The 21,868-nt window shown below is 38.7% G+C and overlaps 1 protein-coding gene across 11 annotated transcripts in view; it reads left to right on the plus strand.

Annotated features, from left to right (window-relative positions):
• PALLD (palladin, cytoskeletal associated protein) overlaps positions 1–17,861 on the plus strand; it is a 187,296-nt gene extending 169,435 nt beyond the window's left edge. For all 11 annotated transcript variants that reach the window (XM_071432031.1, XM_071432030.1, XM_071432032.1 and 8 more), the window contains 7 exons: positions 2,919–3,068; positions 6,886–6,980; positions 11,976–12,108; positions 13,087–13,294; positions 14,010–14,175; positions 14,927–15,060; positions 16,033–17,861. In XM_071432031.1, coding sequence (XP_071288132.1) covers positions 2,919–3,068; positions 6,886–6,980; positions 11,976–12,108; positions 13,087–13,294; positions 14,010–14,175; positions 14,927–15,060; positions 16,033–16,205 — 1,059 coding nt within the window. In that variant the 3' untranslated portion in view covers positions 16,206–17,861. The remainder of the gene's footprint in view (positions 1–2,918; positions 3,069–6,885; positions 6,981–11,975; positions 12,109–13,086; positions 13,295–14,009; positions 14,176–14,926; positions 15,061–16,032) is intronic.
• The last annotated feature ends 4,007 nt before the right edge of the window (positions 17,862–21,868 follow it).

The raw sequence follows: 21,868 nt of genomic DNA on the forward strand, positions 1-21,868 counted from the left end.
CTGCTTGTTAGCCAGGCTTCACAAATGTCCAAGACCGTCTTCCCCTCATCTGCCAGAGCATTCCAAGACAGCAGTTTTGAAAAGCTCAATGGCTGAGTGCTGCCCTTCTGCTGTCATTTGTTGAAGCTGGAACTGTTGCTTGTGAATAAATTTTTTACTCTGGCAAATGAAAAGCTGGAAATAATTTACTAACTTGAAGCTCCTCCCTTCTAAGTATTCTGTCAGGTCTGCCAAGGAATGGCTTTGGGAAGGACTGTAGTGTTTCTAAAATCTGGCATTCATTACAAGGGATTTTTCTAAGCAGAGTTATTGGCTTGATTATTTTTTCCCCTGAACATGCCATGTAAATTGAATACTGATGTGCAAATTCTGTCTTCATATGTATGACTTTTTAAATCTGAGCCTACTCTTTGTTATAACCTTTGGTATAATGTAAAACTATTTTCTCATTGAAATGAGAAACCTGTGGTGCTACAGAAGGGACTATGGAATACTTCTTTTTAAGGGATTATTTCTCCTCAGAATTAAGACAATGCCATACAAGAGATTAATTGAGACACAATGTTACATAAATCTCATACTGCTCACTCTTCACATGGCTGAATCTAATTCTTGGTGATTAAAAATGCTTGTGCTGCCCAAGATCAAACCCCCCTTTGGGCTGTGTATACCATTGTATTCCTAGTCATTGCACACTGGTTTCTGAAAATCTGGTGCAAATAAAAGCAATCCAGATGCAGTGTTCAGTGCTTACGTAGTTTAATGGTACATTTATTGAAAGTTATCCTAGAAAGAAAATATTTCACTGCAAGGACCATTGTCTCCTGCAGTGGTGCTTTTTTACTTATTAACTCCATGTAAGATAAAAGTAATATTAAGAATTTATTGCTCATATGGGATGACAATGCTTTTAAACTCAGTTGTTATAAGTTTTGGACAACATATACATGATGTTTGGATAGCTGGTTCAGTTAATATTTGTGTGTATTTCCATGCATGTCTCCTGATATTTCTGATAAGTGTACTGTTATTAAATAGTTACTACTTAATGCAGTAGATTTCCAAGCAACGTTATGACACATGTAAAGCATGCAAGTTAAAACTCATTTTTTGCAGCAATGTTGTTTTAGCACCCATTAGCATGTGTATGTAAGTGATCAAATATCTCTTACATCTCCAGTAAGTGCTCTGTCAGCAGACAAGAAGATGACTAAACCTTTTGTTCAGGCCACAGAGCCTCTGCAAGGCTGCTGACAGACAAAATGGGAAACAAGTATAACCAGCTATTGAGGAAATGAAATCATTTCAACTTACGCATAATGCCTGTTAATATAAAAAATCATACACAGTGATAAATGTTTAAGGAAAATTTTCACTGATTTTCACCAAAAAAATCCTCCATTGTTTTTTGTTAAATTCAAAAGTATACCCTTAACTTTGCCCCAAGTGAGTGAATTTCAAGCTTTGAAACATTGGCACATATGAAGAACCCACCAGATTAAACTCTATCAGGAATGGAATTGCACATTGCTCTGTCACTTCATTTTTTACTAGAGAGCCAGTGCCCTTTCCTCACTCTTAAGATCTAAATTCCCACTTCAAGAATGAGCTTAAGCAAAATGTGTGTTTTCCTCATGCTAAATAGTCCCAGCAGGACCAGGACAAATACAGTTGTACTTTGAATGAGTTGGCCTCCTAAAAATGATGTAGGTACCTTCACAAGTGTCTCAAATGCTGAACACAATTGATGTTATGTGTAGTACACATTTCAGAAACAACAAGTAAATAATGTTCTACTTAAATATGGATTTGGGCAGCTGAGTACAGCCTTCCTAGTATAACATTTTTCAGATATTCCTCTGTGTGTGTTCATGCACACATTTACTTTTGATTCCAGCAGATATCAGTTTGGGATTTTACTTTATTATTATAATGTAAAAAAAAAACTCCTGAAAGCTAGGTCAATTTTTTTTCCCTTCAAGTTTGAGGCACTAAAAGTACATTTTTTTTGTGTGTAATTCATGGATTACTGTAAGATATTATCCCGTATACATCACTTTTTTGGCTCACTGAAAGTATATCTTGGGTCAGCCAGAGAATAAAATTATGTATCAAAAGTACTGGAAAAGCCCTCTGTTTGATAGCCAGTGTAACTGTTCTGTGCAGCTTGGAGCTGTGCGGGTGCTGGCATGCAGTTATTAAGGGATGTCCACGTGCTGCTTTGCTTTGAAGTATTTCCTATGACTTTGCAAAGCTGTCCGCTTGCGTAGCTGGCCTGACACACCGGGGTGACACTGTTAGGTTCAATCATGTCACTACACTGAGCTGCTCACTGCCAGCTGAGCAGCTCTATCCCCTCTGGTATTTTGGTCCAGTCCACTCAGCGTAATGGATATGAGACAAAACGGGTGTTTCAACAGTGAGATCATTGCTTCTATTTTATTCATCGCTGAATTAATTAAGCCTATCATTATCTTGGGTTTTTTATTTTCTGAAAAGACAGCAAAAGCATTTTCAAGGTTTTTCTGCAACTTTTTCAGATTTAGGCAAAATAAATGTAAAGTTAGTGATCTCTGAAATCAATAATCTCTTCTTTGTAATGACATTTAGTTTCAGTTCTTGAACTGTTCAGCCCTTATGCACCTGTACATTCTGTTGGAAATTGTTCAGGCCATTGTTTCTCTTTGGACCACTGATAATCTTGTAACTGTTAGTGAAAGTGACTCATAGAATGAGGAGTTGATCAGAGCAGTTTTCTTTTACTACCTACCAGAGAGTTTTCCAGCAGTTAGTTAGTGCTATTTATATTTTTGATATATTTATGATATTTTTTAGCAGTTCGTTAGTGCTATTAAATGAGAAATTATGGCAATGAGCACCCACCTCTTACCAGCTGTGCTTTGCTTTTTTTCCTGTAGATTTATTGGTTTAAAGATGGGAAGCAAATTTCTAAACGGAGTGATCACTACCGAATTCAAAGAGAACCTGATGGAACTTGCTCACTGCATACTGCAGCCTCCACCCTGGATGATGATGGGAATTACACTATTATGGCTGCTAACCCACAGGTAAATGAAGGTTTGGCTCCAGAGCAAACATCCTTCTGGACATAAATCTTCAGAAAACTATCTCATCTCACATATGCATGATTTAATTAAATGATGAAGTCACAATAAAGTAAAGTATGCAAGTTAGATTTCTGTTTTCATCTTGCATCAGTAGGGTGGGACCTTTCTATCTCCAAGAGATTAGCAACTCAACAGTAGTTTTTTTCCTATGGTTTGAGGTTTCAGGGGGAGGGGTATCATTTTTTAATTAGTCTTACACTAGTTGTTCCAGCTGATAGCATCTCAGTATTCTAACTGAGCAAGGCTAGCACATATATATAAAGGGAGAAAAAGATCCAGTTTACCAGCAGAAGTAACCCAGTCCAGACATTTAACTTTCTTTTGTTCACCCTACTCACTGACTGAGGCCAATTTTTTTAAATGAGTGGGAGTATATCACACCCCAACATACTTTACATCAGGCAGATTGCAAGTCTGTAAGGCAAAAAAAATCTAGCTCTATTCTGTAGCAGTCCTGTGTTCATCTTAAACAGCCCTTTTCTGAAACACACAGTGTTACTGGCGTGGCAATGCCATTTTTTCTTTGCAGATTTAATACAAGAATTGAGGTACACAGCAGAAGCCCACTAGTTCATTAGACACAGCCAAACTTATAGATTGCTCATCCTATGGAAGTAGTTTTTTCAATCCACTTTTCCTACACCACAGCAAATTGAGGGGAAAGAGTTGCATGTGAGAAACCAAAGCAGTAACATAACTTTTGGGATGTAATGAATTATTTTCTTCTGTAGTGCCAAATATCTTGCCAAGACTAGGCCTGCAAGCAGAATCACCCTGTAGAATAACAAGCTGTATCACTGAGACAGAGTTTAATCTAAGCAGGAGTGTTGTGCTCTGTTGTGCACGTTGCTAGGTTACTCGGCGTGATGCTGCCATTTTTGTCAGCTTGTCAGTCCTGCTCATACTGCAGAGGGCTTGGGAATACAAGGGGTTGTACACACAGGCAACACACAGAGAGCAGCTTTTGGGTAGATTCTATGAACTGCAGTGCTTAAATATAGGTGGTTTAATTATTATTTCTACATATGTAGAAAAGTCAAGAATGTAAAAGAAATATTAATGAAATAGTGTAAGGCCGTGGAATTGTTCAAGCTGGGAGCTTTTACACATAGATGACATTGTTACCAATACTTGGTACCATTTAAGTTGGGAAATTTCACAACAGGTTTAAAAATATATGCATGCTCAAGGTAAGAAATGCTCCTGTTCATCTTCCTCTAAGTATTGTCTCAGTGCATGCACAGAGTTTCACTGTGTAGTGTTACTGTGTGATTCAAAGTCTTGGAGAACTTGAACAAACTGCCTTTGTGTTTGGGCAGTGTACTCTGTCCCTGAATATTTACAGCCTACTTTGGAGCATTTGTTGTTCAGGATAATATTCATTCAATGACACAACAGTGACCCAGGTTACCAGTTGTGGTCATGGATGGCACTACTTTGTTAGTGGATTTTTGGATGTACTAAAATGAGCTGGGTTTGTGTGGTTCCCAGCTTGGAGCTTGAAAAAGCAGCTTTGTTAAATGATAAAATTCTGTGCTTGTGCTTTTTACCCCTCTTTGGAGAAGAACCAGAAGCATCCTCCTTTTTACAGTGTAATTCCTAAGCAAACATACTTATCTCTTCCACTATTTGCTTGCTTTTACTATGCATTTAACAGCACAATGGAGGCAAAGAAGGGCTGTGAGTTAATGCACTAGCCTTTCACACTCAAAGATCTGGATTCCAATTCTTTTAAGTCATCCTGAGTGGAAATAATTTTGGCAAAGTCTTCTCAATTCTAATGGAAAGTTGTCCACGTCTCAAAGCTATCACAAACTTAGGCAAATTTGGCAGCCTTTCCTTAAGAGAGCAAAGTACATAAATATAAGGGAGCTCCCATCAGAACTCTGATGGACTGGCAGATATTTGCTAGGCTGCTGCTGTGTTTGGTCATTGCTATTGGAATCACCAAACTCTAGAGCAAAAGATGTGTTCTCAGCTGATAGAAATCAGTTTTATTAAAGCAAAGGAAGCAGTTTTATTAAAGGATTCAGTTGATAAAAGCTCTGCCAGTCCATGCCATCTCCTGACCTGGGCTAACATAGTAGGATTTATGTGTGAAATGCCTTGTTGACAGACCCTGGAGATCGTCCGTGCTAGTTAACACAGCAGGCCCCATTGCCCATGGCATAAAGTGCAGTGAGCTGGAATTAAAGTTCTGACACACCACTGGGGTTTGTTGTAAAATTTGCCATAGAAGTTAATCCAGAGCAAATGGACCCTGGGCCTAGACAAACACAAAACCTTGCCTGGTTTAAGCCTTTAGTTAGAGATCATATCCCTTAACTGAGCTCTTTCTATGAACTCTATGGGCTCACATCGTGTTCTTATTTTCACCTTTCTTTTTATCCCATTCTCTCTGCTTCTTTGCATTACACACCCACAGTCCTCAGGCTGGAGTTCCCTTAGTTTCTAGGACATCATCTCATGAATTACTTCCCACTCATTGTTTCCATCCTCTCCATCCTGTGACCTTTCCGAAATCTTTGGCTTCTTGCTTAATCTTTCCTATCCAAATTCCTTATTGCCCTCTGTATTTCCATTTGTGACACCATCATGTACTGGGATATGCAGAAATTATCCCAAACTATGTGTATTCATCACCTGCCAGAAAAATATTAATATGCAGTGGTACCCAAAATAGAAATTCATTTGTTCCAGATGTCTTCAATGGTCTTGTAACATAAGGGGGAAAATAAAGCTTTTACATAAGGAATTGCTGTGGGTCTTGCACAAATTTAATGGCTTATTTTAATGCAGGGATTTTCCTTGCAGACTAAATGGGTCATGGGAATAGAAGTGGGACACAGACTTCATTTCTAAGGGAACACAAAAGTTGTTGCTATTTGAAGGCTGCTTGTGAGCCTGGTGAAATTGTTTTTTATGGGCTTTGGACAGTTCTTAAAGAATTGCTATTTGCAACCCCACAAGTATTGTGATAAAAATATTTGTCACTTCTATGCTGGCAGACTTGAGTGTGGAGCCCACAGCTTCGAGCTGAAATACACTGCAAAGCTGATGTGGATGTTGCTTTACTGCTACCAGCCCAGGGAGCAGAGCTGTTATTTATTATGACCACCAGATGCTTTTACCCTGTACAGGGCAGTCTCATCCCAAATCTGTTAGGACTACTGCTTGTGGTAGAAAACCTGCCTTCTAAAAGACAAAATAAAAGAAAAAAGGGGGCAAATACACCAGAACCATGTTTTATTTATCATTCATTAAAAATACCCTGAAAAATCACCAATGTCCATCAGCACATCTGTGCCTTTCAGTGCAATTCCTCAAACCAGATTCACTCTGCAGAGAGGACCTGTTATGTACCTGTCAAATTCTTTTGGCTTTCACAGTAATGAGGGGTTTTTGAGTTTGGGGCCCACCAGATCAAGTAGATGAATCCTCTTTGGAGGCAGCAACTCTGTTGGTAACTAACAACAATCACCATGGGTCATCTTCTGCCCACTTGCCACACACAGAGGAAACCTCCTGCCCACATCAGTAACAGTCATTATGAACTTGGAACTTGATTGCCAGTGGTATTAACAGTCTTTAAGAAAAAAACAACGTGAATGTATTATAGTCACAGTCATTCCAGTCTGTTCTGTGTTAGATTGGAAGGTGATAAAATAGTAGGAAAAAAAAAGAACAGATCAGGTTGAACATTTATTATTACATATTTTAAGTCTTTTAATGTTCCTTCTCTCTGTCATCCTAACAGGGCAGAGTAAGTTGCACGGGCAGGCTGATGGTTCAAGCTGTAAATCAAAGAGGCCGCAGTCCTTGGTCACCTTCAGGTCAGCCTCACATAAGAAGGTATTTGATGCTTTTTTTTTTTTCTTTTAATAATATGGCTTTTGCAAAATAACTGTGGTAAGGTAAAGAATGTGAGGTAAGCAGATAAGTTAAAAACATGGCATTCAGGAAGAAATGTGACCTCTGCTGTCTGAAATTGCTACAGAACTTGTACACTCAGAAGTATAAGCAACCTCTGAAATGACATGAATTTTAAATATCTTTACATTTCCCTGTCTCCTCCTTTCTCTGTGATGTTCACTAGTTACTCAGTATCTCAAATTACACTATCAGCTGTTTGAGAAGGCTCTTGCCACTTAGGCTTTTTAAAAATATTTCATGTGATGAGGATTCTACCAGGATCCTCCATCTTCTGCAGCTTTTCTAGGAGGTGTTCATTTACAAACTGCATGCCAAAGAGGTTTATCAGATTTACATTAGAAATATTTTAGTATTTCAGTATTTAATGTTTCAGTTCAGTTTCTTATAAGGAATTATGAGTCAGAAATAAAGTATTAAACTTATTTTTGGTGAGTTTACAATTTTTCCCATATGAAGCTATGGGTTATGTTTTTGGACCATAGAAGGGAATTTTTCCCTTCAAATAATTTTTTTCTTTGCCCAAAGCATTTATGAGTCTGTTTAGCACAGCTTAGACAGCTTTAGATTGTACAAAAAAAGTTGATTTTGGTTATCAGAACTGTTCAAGGCAGTGTGAGGGCTCTGGTTTCTGGATTCTGCTGTAATAAGACATGTTTTGCTTAATGCTTCCAACAGCTATAGAATCTCAGTATTGCCCAACTAATATACAGAGTACATGTAATTACACAGTCAGTATACAACCAGGAAAGGACTTCTGTAACAGTGAGTACTGTACTAGTATGTAATGTAGAACTGCTGCATGTAAAACAGGCTCTCTTCCCCCCTCTGGTAGCTATAAAGTGTTAGGAAGTGAGACTGGTTGGTTAAAAGATCTTGTCAGTCTTATTCCTGCATGGAACAAACTGCAACCCTGAAAGCATTTCCCAGCATTTCTCTGAGATGGCCACCAACTCCCTCTGCAATGTCACCTTGTGTTAAGCCCAAAGCTCAGAGTGCCTCTGGAGGGGAATATCCTGCCAGGTTGCACTGTAAGAGCAGCATAGAAAAGGCTGGGACCACCTGCTGTAGCATCTCCAGTCACTAATGCACTTAGCACCTTCAGGTAATGGGTAAAAATGGAAAGTCCACATTAGTGCCTGAAGGGAAAAGCTGCCATGAAGAATCAGATTTCAGCTGAATAAGTCAGTGCACACGGGGTGACAAAGGGGAAAGATCTTTAAAAGTAAAGATACTGGGAAGGTAGGTAGGGGTGAAAGCATCAAGGAGCTGCCACTCCTGCAGCTTCCTGAAGGACAAATGTGTGTTGTCTCTCTTTTTGTGAGGGACAGAACCCTCAGGTTCTTCTCTCAGGAGGAGGCTCTTTTCAATCTCTCCAAATGCATTCAAAGTCCAAAGCCACTTCTGGCTGGTATTTTATTTTCTAATGGAGACAGGCACTCAAGCAGCTGCTATTGCTTTGGATTGGGTGTCCAGTGGGTAATGAATTAGAAATAAGGGATTTCTGTAGAGCTGTTTAATTAAAATTAGGGCAATTATTGGGGGTTCTTATTTCCTGTAAAATAACCATGTGACAGGCTTATCCCATTATCTTTGCTCTGGAAGAGCACTTTCTGTAAGCATTCAGCACAGAATCTCTGTTTAGTGAGTTCTCACTATGCCCATCAGAGGGTTCACCCAAGACTGATGAAATGGGAGCATGTAAAACCTTCCTAAGACAGAGTGCTGCCATTGGCTTTTCTAATGTAATATCCCAAATGACTGTTCTCCCATATACTGTGGTATTTGTCACGTCTATTGCCATTGACTTTTGATAAGTAATATTCCTATGGCACTATGATATTATTTCTATAAGATTTTCTGCTTGAGAATAACAAAACATTTGTTTGCTTCTTTTATTACAAGTGTAATTATTAGCTTATTGAATTTTATGACTTGTTACATTGTTGACAGGCTTTTTCCTGAAGTATATTTAATCTCTTACAGAATGTGTTCTGGCAGAACTCTGGGGTTCTATTTCACTCTTAATGTAGTTTTCTGGAATTTGCTTAGCTGAAAAACATCACTTTCTTAGAATCACTTGATGTGGGTGGCCACTTTTGAATTTTCTGATGTGTACAAAGCTTGGACTCAATCCCTTAGATGACAAGGTGCTCAACAAACATTGTGTCATTTAACCAGGGCAGCCAGAGTCCAAAGTAAATCATAAAATAAATGAGATGGAAAGAAGATTTTAAAACTAAACATTCCTATCACTCTGCTCTCAATTAGGGGATTAATTTGAACTAATCTCCTTTATTCCAAATTAGTGATCATTACCACATGGCCAGTCATAAAGTCTTCTTCATCTTTTTACTGAAATTCCCAGTGCATTGTACTGTACCAACCCATAGAGTGTCCCCTGGCCACATTTAGTACATGATGTCAGTTCTGCTCAAACTGTTCTCTGCAATGTGATGGCCGCATTGCAACTCCAAAGAGCCCACAATGAATCCAAGTTATTCCAGTCTTTTGCAATTTGTCATTCCTAGACATCTGAAGCTACTTGGCTCTACTCATTTCATTATTTGTTTAAAACCACAAAATATTTTAGAATTGAAATGACCCTAGTTTCACCTCTCAAGGCAAAGGCTTAAAAAAGTCTGTGATTTTAAGGTAAACTTACAAAGAGGTAGAAATGCAACATCTGTGTTCACAAATTCTTAACTTGTTTTCCATTTTATTTAACATAAGTTCCCCCCACACACCTCCCAGTTTTGAGCAGTGCTGCCTTTTCCTGCAGCTGCAGCAATGAGTTGGTGGCTTTCACACTTCTGTGGTGCCAGGTCATCTGTTTGGCTCAGCTTCACAAAACCTTATGAAGCATCAGTTTCTTGTACTTTGTTGGCATCTAATCAACAGGATGCTTATCAATAATGTGGAGGCAGATGTTGCTCAAGTTGTTTGCACGTGCAGCACTCACTTGACTGGATACCTTAATTTCTAGTTGGTCTTGCAGAACTCATTACTAAACAATATCAGTACACTTTTTCCTTGTTGCTCTCCATCTTCCATCCATCTACCTGCACGAGGCATCTATGTCTCCAAAACTGATCAGGAGCTCACCAGTTAAAGCTCAGAGGTGCTTATGAGCTGCAATGTTGGACCTATGGAAGTAGCTTTAGACGTATTCAAGTGGCAAAAACTATGAGGTGCTCCAGACATGGATTTAGGCACCGAAAGAGTTACGTGAGCTCTTGGTGTGTGCAGGGATGTCAGTCTGTGTTTCCCATTTCAGTGTCCAGTCCCACATTATTAGGCAGTACTGAGTGATATCTACACGAGCTCCCCCAGCCCCTCCATTTGCCCTTAGTTACAGCTGTCTGACAACTGTGATGATCATTAAAAAGTCAACATTGAGCTATTAATAAGAGAATACTGTAGCACAGGTGATGCTTGGCCAATTCAAACACAGCAAAAGCAGAAAAAAGGGCAACAACAAGAGCAGGGCAAAATAAATCAAGTTCAAGCAACTCTAACTGCAGCCTCAGTGGAGCAGAGCATGCAGCTGGAGTGTTTATCTACCATGCAGTAGTACAGCATGTTTTCCAAATGTGACCATTGAGGGTTTTAGGCTCTTTTTTGTTGTGAATTATTTTAACTTGGAGAAGTGACCTTGGGCAGTAGAAAATGCATATGGGCACCTGTACTGCAGCACGGACACTGCAAACAGTGGCCAAAACAAAACACTGGCAGAAGTTAACAGGATGTGGGATTCAAATAAGAGAATTTCACTGTAATGTGTCATTGATAAAAGAGGTCTTTGGAGGATATTTGAGTAGCTCCTCTTCTTTGCACAGGATGTTACTGTAGGCAGCAGCTGGCTCCAGAATGGAACCCAATGGAGCTGATCAGGCAAGGACAAAAATGGACATAAAATTTTGTTTCAAGATTATTTGATTACTAAATCACACAAATGGAATAATCTAATTTCAATAGAAACAAAAATCTAGTTAAATGAGGAATCATTTAGAAAAAGATTAGTTGGATCAAATTAAAAGCGAAGAATAGCCAATGCTGAAAATGAATCAAATGATATCATGGAAGCTTAAGGTGATTGATACTGTGTATGGGACAGGAGCTATTTTTCTTTCATTTTTATTATTTATCAAACTGTTTATGGCACCTTTATATTAAAAAAAAAATCAAACAAAAAAAGCCTAGCAACCAAAGTTATTCTCCCTATTTCTCACAATTTAAACTCTCATTGTTTCAATTCCACAGTTTGGTGGCATTGAAAATATTCAAGAGTATCACATACAAAAAACCTGTTAAATGAGGAATAAATATATCCACAGCAATTCAATACACAGAATTTTCTGTACAGTCTTCACTAGTGCAGAACAAGAGAAGATAAGTCTGATGTGAAAGGTCTCTTGTCAATTGAGATGAGTTAGCTTTTAGCTGCTGCTATTTGCTGAAAGGGAACCATGACTAATGAACAGTCCATGTACTTTCTGGTGTAATCAGCAGCAGTGAGGGGATTAAATACACAGGACACTAGAAATGGGGAACTGAAGCTACATGCCAAGGCTTGCTAACTTGTTTTATTTGTATTTCAGTGGTTTAAAGATGAAACAAAAATACTATAATTCATAAAATTAATTAATATTACAAGCTATTATTCTGTAGCAATATTGTTTTATAGGTCATAGTTTGTCACAAAATGTGAATTAAATGAAAGTAATTAAATAACTGCAGTGTCATAATTAACTCAATTTGGGCCAAATGCTACCAGTGCATGTGTGTAAATATGGGGTGATTATGGTATAGGTTAAAGAAGTGGTTTAAAATTCAAACCAGTTTTATAAGTGATTATGGTTCTTCTAATTTAGCAGAGAAAAAAAATAATTTACCTTTATTTCATGTTATTTTAAGACCACGATCTCGATCAAGGGACAGTGGTGATGAAAATGAACCAATTCAGGAACGATTCTTCCGGCCTCATTTTCTGCAGGCTCCTGGAGACCTGACTGTTCAAGAAGGAAAACTATGCAGGATGGACTGCAAGGCAAGTGTCATGCAAAGGGTAGCAGCAGCCTTTTGATAACATCAGCTGACTCAAAAACCACATTGGTTTCTTTTCAAGGCAATTTTGCCTATTGGCAGTTTCGGCTCCTGTTAGCAGGGTAATTAATCTCATTGCTTATGAGTGAGTAAGTGGACAATAAAAGTTTCCCTCCTGTCCAATGAAAGTGCTTCAGGCAAATCTTAGAGCTCACAGTAAACTGATTTACAGAATTCAGCTACACAAGGGTGTGGAGGGAAGCGGCACACACTATAAAGACAATGTGGTTCTAAATTTTAAGTCTTTTTACTACTTGAGTTTTGAACCCCTGTTAAAAGTTTCAAACAGTATAAACCTGATTTATGACTCTGCTGAGCAGAAATAACTCAGGCTTCGGTGACTCCTGTTTACTTTATGCTGACCTATTTGGGAGAAGCTGTTTGCTCTGAAGCAGTTCCCACAGCAAGTGGCACAGCTTTCAGGAGTGCAAGACTTGTCCACACAGACCCAGCATTAACTAGTGCAGGTGGAGCTGTCATAGGGCACACCTCAGTGGAATGCAGCTTCAGAGGTCAGTAGTTGGTCAGCTAACATCTTTTTGTCTGCAAGCTTTCCAACAAGAAGTTAATCTAGAAAGGAATATCTTCTCATTCCACCTGAAGAGCAAACAATAAAAAGACAAAAGGTGGCACCCTGCCTTTTGTTTTGCAATGTATTATTATTTAGCTTCTAGCCTATCTACACACTGATCTTTTTTCAGTCGCACCCATAAGACATCATGGAATTTAGGGAGTTGGCCAGAAAGTTAAGTAAATGACTACAACTGACTCAATGTGTAAATCGGGACAGAGTTAGATCTTGAAATCTTTTGGTACACTTGCAGTAGCAAACCAAACCAAACTTCCTTGAAGAAACAAGTCAGGACTCCTCCAGTGTTTCATGTGGCTAAAACAATTTCCCACTGTTGTCTTTCCACTCAAGGTTAGTGGATTACCAACTCCAGACTTAAGCTGGCAGCTCAATGGCAGACCAATTCGCCCTGACAGCTCTCACAAAATGCTGGTGCGCGAGAACGGGGTGCACTCCTTGATCATAGAGCCGGTCACAGCCAGAGATGCTGGAATCTACACCTGCATCGCCAGCAATCGAGCTGGTGAGAATTCATTCAGCCTGGAGCTCACTGTTGCAGGTAACATCTTCATGCTAAGCTTTCAGACTGAGCACTGCCAGGATAGCGTGAAAAAAGGAAACATGGATGATGTCAAATGACACGTTGAGGGGTGGAGGAAAGGGAAGAAAAGGAGAAAAGGAAACCTGGCAGTAACAGAAGTATGGGATATTTATTATAGGTGAGCTATTCATGTTACATTGTGGCATAAGTTCCCTGGCATGTAATGTCTTTGCACACAGTTAAGAAAAGGGGGCTGCTGGCCTTGAGGCCACACCCAGACTACTTCCCTGGATGTTTCTTTGTAATGACAATCTGTGCAGACCCATGTCTACCCCTGGGCAGCCAGTGGGAATGCCTCGTGCATTTCACAGCACATCAGACTAATGCCACTGCAGACTTCTGGTACAGCAGTTCCTTCTTCAGTTAAAAGTCTGTGCTCTGTGGGGAGCACTTTTTACCAAGCATAGTGCAGCCAGTTTATCTAGTTGTCATGCTCTACATTTCAATTATTTTAAGACAGAATCAGCTTTTCATCACTCACTTTTCCCCCTATTAAAATAATGATGGGACTGTCTTCTTCAGAGGAACCAGGACTGAACTTCATGATTAATGAAGACAGCACTTACATTTCCTGCCACTTAGGTCTTTCATAATTGTTTTTGGCACACTGCTGAAAGAAAGGCTATGTTTTCATAGACAAATGTCAACATAACTGCAATCTTTATTTTCACAGCTAAGGAAGTACAAAAAGCACCTGTATTTATAGAGAAGCTTCAAAACACAGGTGTGACTGAGGGATTCCCAGTGCGACTGGAGTGTCGAATCTCGGGGGAGCCATCTCCTCAGATATTCTGGAAGAAAGAGAATGAGTCACTCACATACAACACTGACCGAGTGAGGTGAGACTGGCTTAGAATAACCTCCCCATGTGTAACTTCAACGATGATTTATCCTGTAAAACAAATAAAAACCTAAAAGGTCACATGAACACTTTGTGTAAAGGGCATCTCATAAATATTAACTAGTGATTGTAATAATTTATGACATTTACTCAAACTTGCAGCCAGCCTGGTGCCTGAACCAGAAATAAAACTTGACTTGTTTTCCATCATTAGATTTACACAACTACCTTTGCACTCTAAGCAAAAGACGAACTAGTTTTACTCTTCCTGAATCAAAACTACAGAAATTTGCTAGTGAAAATCAAGGTTCCTAAGGTACACTCTGTGCTTTTCAGCAGAAACTCTAATTCATAATTCTGCTGTACAGTTAAGCAACTAAGATTCAGTATTTTATATTTTAAGATCTTCCTCGAGTTTCTTTATCCTTTCCACAAAAAGTCTGGGTAAGATCTCGTGTTCCTGCTACTCCAGATGTCTTAATCCATAATCGTGAAAGAAAAGTTACTTCATGTGTATTTTCTTCTTAGTTTTCAATACAGGATATTAAACTGCCAAATTGTCAAGCATACTCAAGGCTTTATTTTCCACTTGCTAAGTTCAGAGGAAGTTCTATTTTAATTAAAATTTTAATTAAAGTTAGACTGTAATCAATCTGTAACTAAGATTGGGTCAGTTTATAATGCCATTTTAAAACAGCTTACACTGGTTTGTGATTTAAATAGTAATTTCCTACTTTTCTTTTGATTAGCATGCACCAGGATAACTACGGCTACATTTGCCTGCTTATTCAGGGAGCTACGAAGGAGGATGCTGGCTGGTATACTGTTTCAGCTAAGAATGAGGCTGGGATTGTGTCTTGCACTGCCAGGTTGGATGTTTATAGTAAGTGGCTTCAATTTTCATGATCATATTAATCCCCCCAAAAGAAACAGTTCTATAAGTTTTGGGTTCTTCACAGAATGGTTTACACTGGTCTCTCTCTCTTTTGTTTATAGTTTCTCCTCAATAGTAAACATCTACTTCAAGACAACAAATGCTCTGTCAAAGTATATTTCACCATCTTTCAGACACCTAAAGCAAAACAACCTTGCATGCTTTCTGGTTTTGCTTCGTACATTAAATGTAGCTAATTAACAACAGATAACAGCATGATCATATGATTTTTGTGGATCATTATTACTATTGTTTTGCTGGCACTTCCCTAACCTTTTGTATTCTTTTGTACATTAGTTTGTAATACACCTGTGATAGCTACCAAAAGTGTAGTAGATGTTTTCATAGCTTTCTGCTTAATTACTCAGTTTGTTCCAAAGCAGCCCTGTATTTTCTTAAAGAAGTATCTCTTACCAGTCTTCTCATAGCAAGAATTAACTGGGAGGGGGAAGGGGAGAGGCTGATAAAGGATGGTTTCTGGGGTGGTGCTGGAAGTGGGAATTGTGAATAGGAGATTTGGCTCAGCATTCTTCAGTATACAAGGGGTGGCAATGGCAACCAGAAAATTTCATTTTACATGCAACAACTCACCCTAGAACAGGCCTGTTACATAATAGGAGTGCACAGAAACAACCTCCTTGCTGTCACCCTTCTCAGTGGCACAAGGAAATAGAAAACAATGCCAAAACGTAACACAGACTGTTGTATTTACTTGCCAGATTGGAAGGTGAAACTAGATGCTGAGAAAAAAACCCCAAAAAACAACAATGTGAAGAAATTAAACAAATTTACCTTTGATATAATGGTTTTCTGCTTCTCAGAAATGACTATCTCCTTCACAAAGGGTTGACTGAGCATCTGGCACACTTAGGTGCACCACTCAGGAAGGCTAACACTTGTTCTTTGCTTTTCAATCTCTAGCTCAGTGGCAACAACCCCCTCAGCAGACCAAGCCAAAGAAGGTGCGGCCCTCAGCCAGCCGGTACGCTGCTCTCTGTGACCAAGGACTAGACATCAAAGCAGCTTTCCAGCCAGAAGCAAACCCAGTGCACCTGACAATGCAGCCTGGCCTGGTAGAGAGCGACGATCTGTAGATTCAGCTGCCGCTTCCATCATTTTCTTTCAAAGCAGAAACACTGAAAGCCATTGCCTTGACCAATGATACTCCTATGTCACTTTATGCAAGGGCAGACACCTTCATGTACAAAAGATAAACAACAAACACAGTAACCATATATTCCTTATTCATTATACCAAATTAGAAGAATAGATAGATTATTATTAGAAATGTACACATTGCACAATGAATCACATTCACTGGTTCCTTAACCTATGTTGCTTCATAACCCTTTTCATAGAGGCCAAAATGCATCAGAGAGAAAGATTTTTCACTACAGACCTTCGTAAGCAGTAAGTAGATGCTACACAGTCTTAATGGTGCAAGATGTTTTCTTCAAGGGTTATCAACAGTTCTAAAATGGCTACACACATTCTGACAGCTATGATGAACAAGTGCAATACTATAAGAATGAAACAGGAAGAGACAAGGAAAAGAAATGTAAGCAAATGCTGTATCTCTGCAAACTGCTTTCTATTCAACCATGAAAAAAGAATCTTTCTTTCAATGCTGTTAGTATGGACATCAATACCCTAACTTTCAATTCATTTGTGTTTTTCCTTTTTGCCATCTTGGAGGAGGCTTATTTACAAACACAAAGCAATGGCAGTCTAAGCAGAAGTAATTTTACTTCTGCAGGCCAACAAAGAAGAGTTGAGACATAGTAACAATCTACTCCAGATTACACAGTGGTAACTAGATGGGAAAAAATGCTGATAGTATAAACCACTGCAGTGAGTTACTGCAAGGGGTGGGAGGGACTGGGCAAGACGTTGAAACTCTCTGGATTTCTGGACAGCAGTGTGAACCTTGTAATACTCCCATTCAAGATTCTGAAATTCTAAAGTGAGCTGAAAACTAGAGAGTGTATGTATGGAATGTTTGACTGTTTAAAGTTTGTGTAATATGTATGGTATGAGGATTTTAGAAATGTATAGTAAGTGAAAAATGGATTGAAACTAAAACTACACTACAGATTTAAGTGACAAGTATACACCACAGGTGATAGTTTGCAAATCTGAGGAAGTAGAAAATGAAGATAGGCAAAAAAAATCCAATTTGCTTTTTGTTTTTTCTTCTTAATATAACATGTTTCCGGTAGATTTTATTTTTCCTTCTCCTGACTGCAGGCAAATGTCAACTCTTTTGCGGGGTAGAGTCTGTGCACCATAGGTGAAAAGCCTGAAGGCTACTTACAGAATGCAAGGCAAATCCATCTGGAAGTGGAGCCCCACTTAAGTCACACCTGACTGGGTAGTTTTAAATTAGAACCAAATGAATTTCAGTTGAATGGGAGGGAGGGAGAATGGATGGAAAAATTACTAGGCCTGACAAGGAAAATGAGTGTTTGATGGTACGAGCTACGATCCTTTGCTAGGAAAGGAAAACACTGTATTCCTTATATGAAGCACATATATGGTATCTTTCATTATTTATAATAAAAGTGTTGAAATCTTTTATCTCAGTTCATTTATTCAGAAGTCCTGTACTTAGGGGTTTGTTTGTTGTTTTTTTTTTTAATTTTGTAATTGTGTACACCATATATTGCATTACTGCTATACATGTATTGCTTTGTAAGGACACAAAGTTTGTTTTGTTTTTTAGTGACTAATAAACTTTAGCACAGAAGGTAGTACTATTCTGGTGCAGGATATGACTAGTAATGGGGATGGTTAATCCAGATTAACGTCAGTCTGTCAGGTGGGAATAATCTGATTTTATTCTAGAAGTATGTCATATCTTTTGCCAAATTTTCCTCAACTGTGACATGCTAATTTACTTTTTTGTTTAGCTTCACTAGCATTATTTTGCCACTTTTTATTTGTATTTATAAAAATGTACTATCATTACTTTGGACTGTTGTGCTGATATAATGTGGGTTTAGCATCAATAAATATTACACAAATAGAAAGTTTTTCTTCTGGTAAAGATTAATAACTTTTTCGGTACAAGTATTCAAGTGTAAGATTTGGAAATTTTAAATATTATGAATACAGATTACATGAGGCCTATATGCAGCATCTAAAAACTACTAGAATTTATCAGAATAATCTACTTGTGACCTGGAATCTTGTTTGAACAGAACAGAGGAACATTACTTATAAATTCTGAGAAACTTTTGCCAAATAGAGGAACTGGAAGATACTTTTTTTTTTTTAATAGGCTAGAAAATATGCAGGTCTGTTTTGTATTTCTAATAATTGCAATATGTCATCACTTACAGCTGATTCTAAGCAAAAGACATGGTCTGAGCACTGGTAAATTCATTTAAGAGTAACAAGACAATATCAAAATTGAATTTAAAAAAATGTCAGATTTACTTACAAAATCCTGACTGTTAACTAGTTTCTCCTTTTTTCAATGTGAAGATACCAGGAAAGATGCAACATTATCCATTTTTTCTTTTGGGTTTACATTTCAAGCATTGCTCACTACAAACAGGCTTCTGTCAGCAATTAAGTGAGCACTGACATTAATGGTGATAACTGCAACTGTAGTCACTGGAGTTGTGTCTGCTCACAGCAAGTTTGGCTTTGGCTTGGGGACTAAAAAACTGAGACATGTTGAAGATGAGGTCATCATCACTTTTTGCCTCTGTATATATGTACAGACACACTTAAGTAGTAAATCACATCTCTAAGCAGCAACATTGTTTTTATGAAAACATTCAGCTGTGCTGTTACTTAGTTACCGGGACTGTTTGGGCTTACAAAGTCAGAGATAGAAGCGTGGCATAAGCAAGTTAACTTCTCAAGCCAAAAAGCAAAAATTCTTGGAAGCATCAAAGTAACTTTCAGAAGTTTAATCTCCTTCCACATAGTCCAAAGATAGATAGTATGACCTGAGAGTGTACTTTTGTCATTTTTTAAGACTATAAAAACGAGCCTTGACTTTTTGCAAGACTTCCAGTTTAGGTATGGGAAGACTTCTAATTATACATGAAGCTGATCAGTCCAAGCATATCCACAGCAATCAGAGACTCAATTCAACAACGATCAGGATGACAACAGAAACCTCTGTCAAGAATACCAGCAGTGAGGTGCAAAATCCCACATGCATGAAGGCTGTTGCAGCTGCTGGTGTACCTTAGCACACAGTGCCTTTATCCTACAGCTTTAAGGCAACAGCAACCATTAGTAAACAAACACAATTTGCTTCCATCACAGTTAACTGGCAGTTGGGGATCAAAACCAGTCCAGCTTGAAACCCCAGCTTATAAATCATTGTTTCTTTCTGTATCACCACTTTCAAGGTCTATTTTAATTCACTTAGGGTGTATGCTAAGAAATGCCTTGATTTTCCACATCTTGACTGCTACATCCTCACCTCTGCAAGTAGCCCAAACAGATTTCATATGTAAGTACTTCATGAACTCACATTATCCAACATGCCATGATGCTGAGGGGATGAGCTGCATGCTCTGACTGCATGACCCAGCTGCCAAACCCACACTGTGCACTACAGATAAATTCAAGCATAGACTAGAAATGCCTGCTTGGATTATGCATGTTGTCTAATTCACTCCCTCACCATTCAAATGTACATGCAAGGGATAAAATTTACTGACATTTATATCATTCTCCTGAACTAAAAGAAACAGCCTTCCCTCTGCACAGATTTTCTGTTTGAACAGCAATATGAGCACATGAAACACATCAGGCAGATGGAAACACAGTTCTTGCCCCAAGGAATTTACAATGTATTCCAGACAGCACACAGCATTCTTTGACTTGTCTTAAAGCTTGCAACTCTAACTCAAAATTAGGCCATTTTGCATTCTTTAACAGAAGTAATTAAAACATAAAATTCTCTAATAGTGCACTCCATCTCTACTAAAAATGTGTTTGGAACATAATGCTCAGTCACATCTAGAGCACAAAAGCCAGACAAGGAGCAGCAGGATCTGCACAGAAATGATTTCAGCAGCCATACAGATGGAGATGAACTCCAACACCACCCAGAAGGAGAAATTTTGTGCTTTATAAAACAACTGCAGTGTAACAGGTAACCCTGGGGACTGGCCAAGTCTTGCAACTGCTATCACTTTCTAGTTCTGCAATAGCATAAATGGTCCAGAAACAGCTGCAGAACAAGAAAGCAGAAAAAAGTAACAGTACATGGACATTGCACAGAATGATTACAACACTTACAGAAGGAGCTCCACAAATCTCATCACACCAAATGGATTATGTTAGGCTTTTCTCCTGTGTGCTTAACAACACAGCTTCAGGGAAACATTGTCATCAAGCTTTTTTGGACAACTCTTGGCCCAAGAGTTGTCCAAAACTCAAATACATCATAGAGTATTTGTAGAGAACTGAGGCTACAAAACCCAGACTGCCAAACAGGACCTTTCTGAGCTACTGCAAAAGGTGCTGAAAGTAAGATAAGACTTGCTATACAACAGGAACCACACCTGTAATCTATTGCAAATTAAGGACCTCTCCCATGTTGCTGTCCTGAAAATTAAGGTGAACTATAAAATTATAGCTGCTCCATATTCCATATATTCCATTCCAACAACAGAGCTACAAGAGCCTGCAAAGAATGGATGCAGTTCCAGTCTGCTGCTGACAGGAACATCTCACCATCAAAAATCATACATGCACACTAAATGACATCTAAACAAAACATGAGAAATTACTATATTCCTTCTTTTCTCTACAGTTGTAGGAACTCTGCAGTAGAAATTTACCAACTATCTGAAAAACTAGGATGAAAGGTCATACTGAGAGGATCACTGCAACTGAGAGCTTTTAACAGGTCATTGGCATCCAAGTGTTGACAGTAGAGCCTCTAGCACAGAGCTGGAACAAGCAGTTGAGTACATTCAGCATTAAAAATACTGAGCTGGGAGATCTGCAAGTAAAAATTCACAAAACATCAAACTGCTTCACTAACAAGCTTCAGCAATACCATATAATCATTTTGCACTTATTCTTAAACAAACTGTTCAAAATCATGCAGCAATAGCAAACTCATCAGCACACTACACATGCAAGGGCACCTCAGTACCATCAGCCAGCAGCCTGGGAAATGTTGAGGAACACCCAGACAACTCCATTTGTTCAGTGACATCTGCCCCCCATGCTCCCACTGACACTGCCCTGGTGTGTGTGTAATGATCCCAAGGAAGCTTTGGTGGCTTTTACTTGAGTGCTGTCCCACTGCATTTGATACCGACATATTTGAACCGGCAGTTTTGTTATATCCCATGAACAAAACATATCCCAGACCTTACCAGATATGAGCTGTTAACATAGAAAATAAAACCATAAAAATACCAGACCAGTTGTGATTATAGACATGCTGATCCAAAGATGTTTGGCAAGGTACAGGTAGCATTTTTTTACTAACAGACGTAGCTACAGCAAAATGAAGCCTTTAGCATATGATCTGAAATTGGACACAATGTGTGTATGAAAATCAAATATAACTTGGGACTTAGCAGAGTTCTTACTTCTTCAGGCACTAAGCACACCCAATGACTTCTCTCCACATCTACACTTGACCTGTCTTTTCAAACACTGATTAACTGAATCAAGTGGGAGCACCTGGACTTGAGGAGTTCATTTTTCATTTGCTTTACTTAAAGGACCTACACTGTTCTTTCAAAAAAATGTCACATAATTGCAACAA

Source organism: Agelaius tricolor, unplaced genomic scaffold (assembly GCF_023055355.1).
Source record: "Agelaius tricolor isolate 1412-34295 unplaced genomic scaffold, bAgeTri1.0.p SCAF_8, whole genome shotgun sequence".
Lineage (NCBI taxonomy): Eukaryota > Metazoa > Chordata > Aves > Passeriformes > Icteridae > Agelaius > Agelaius tricolor.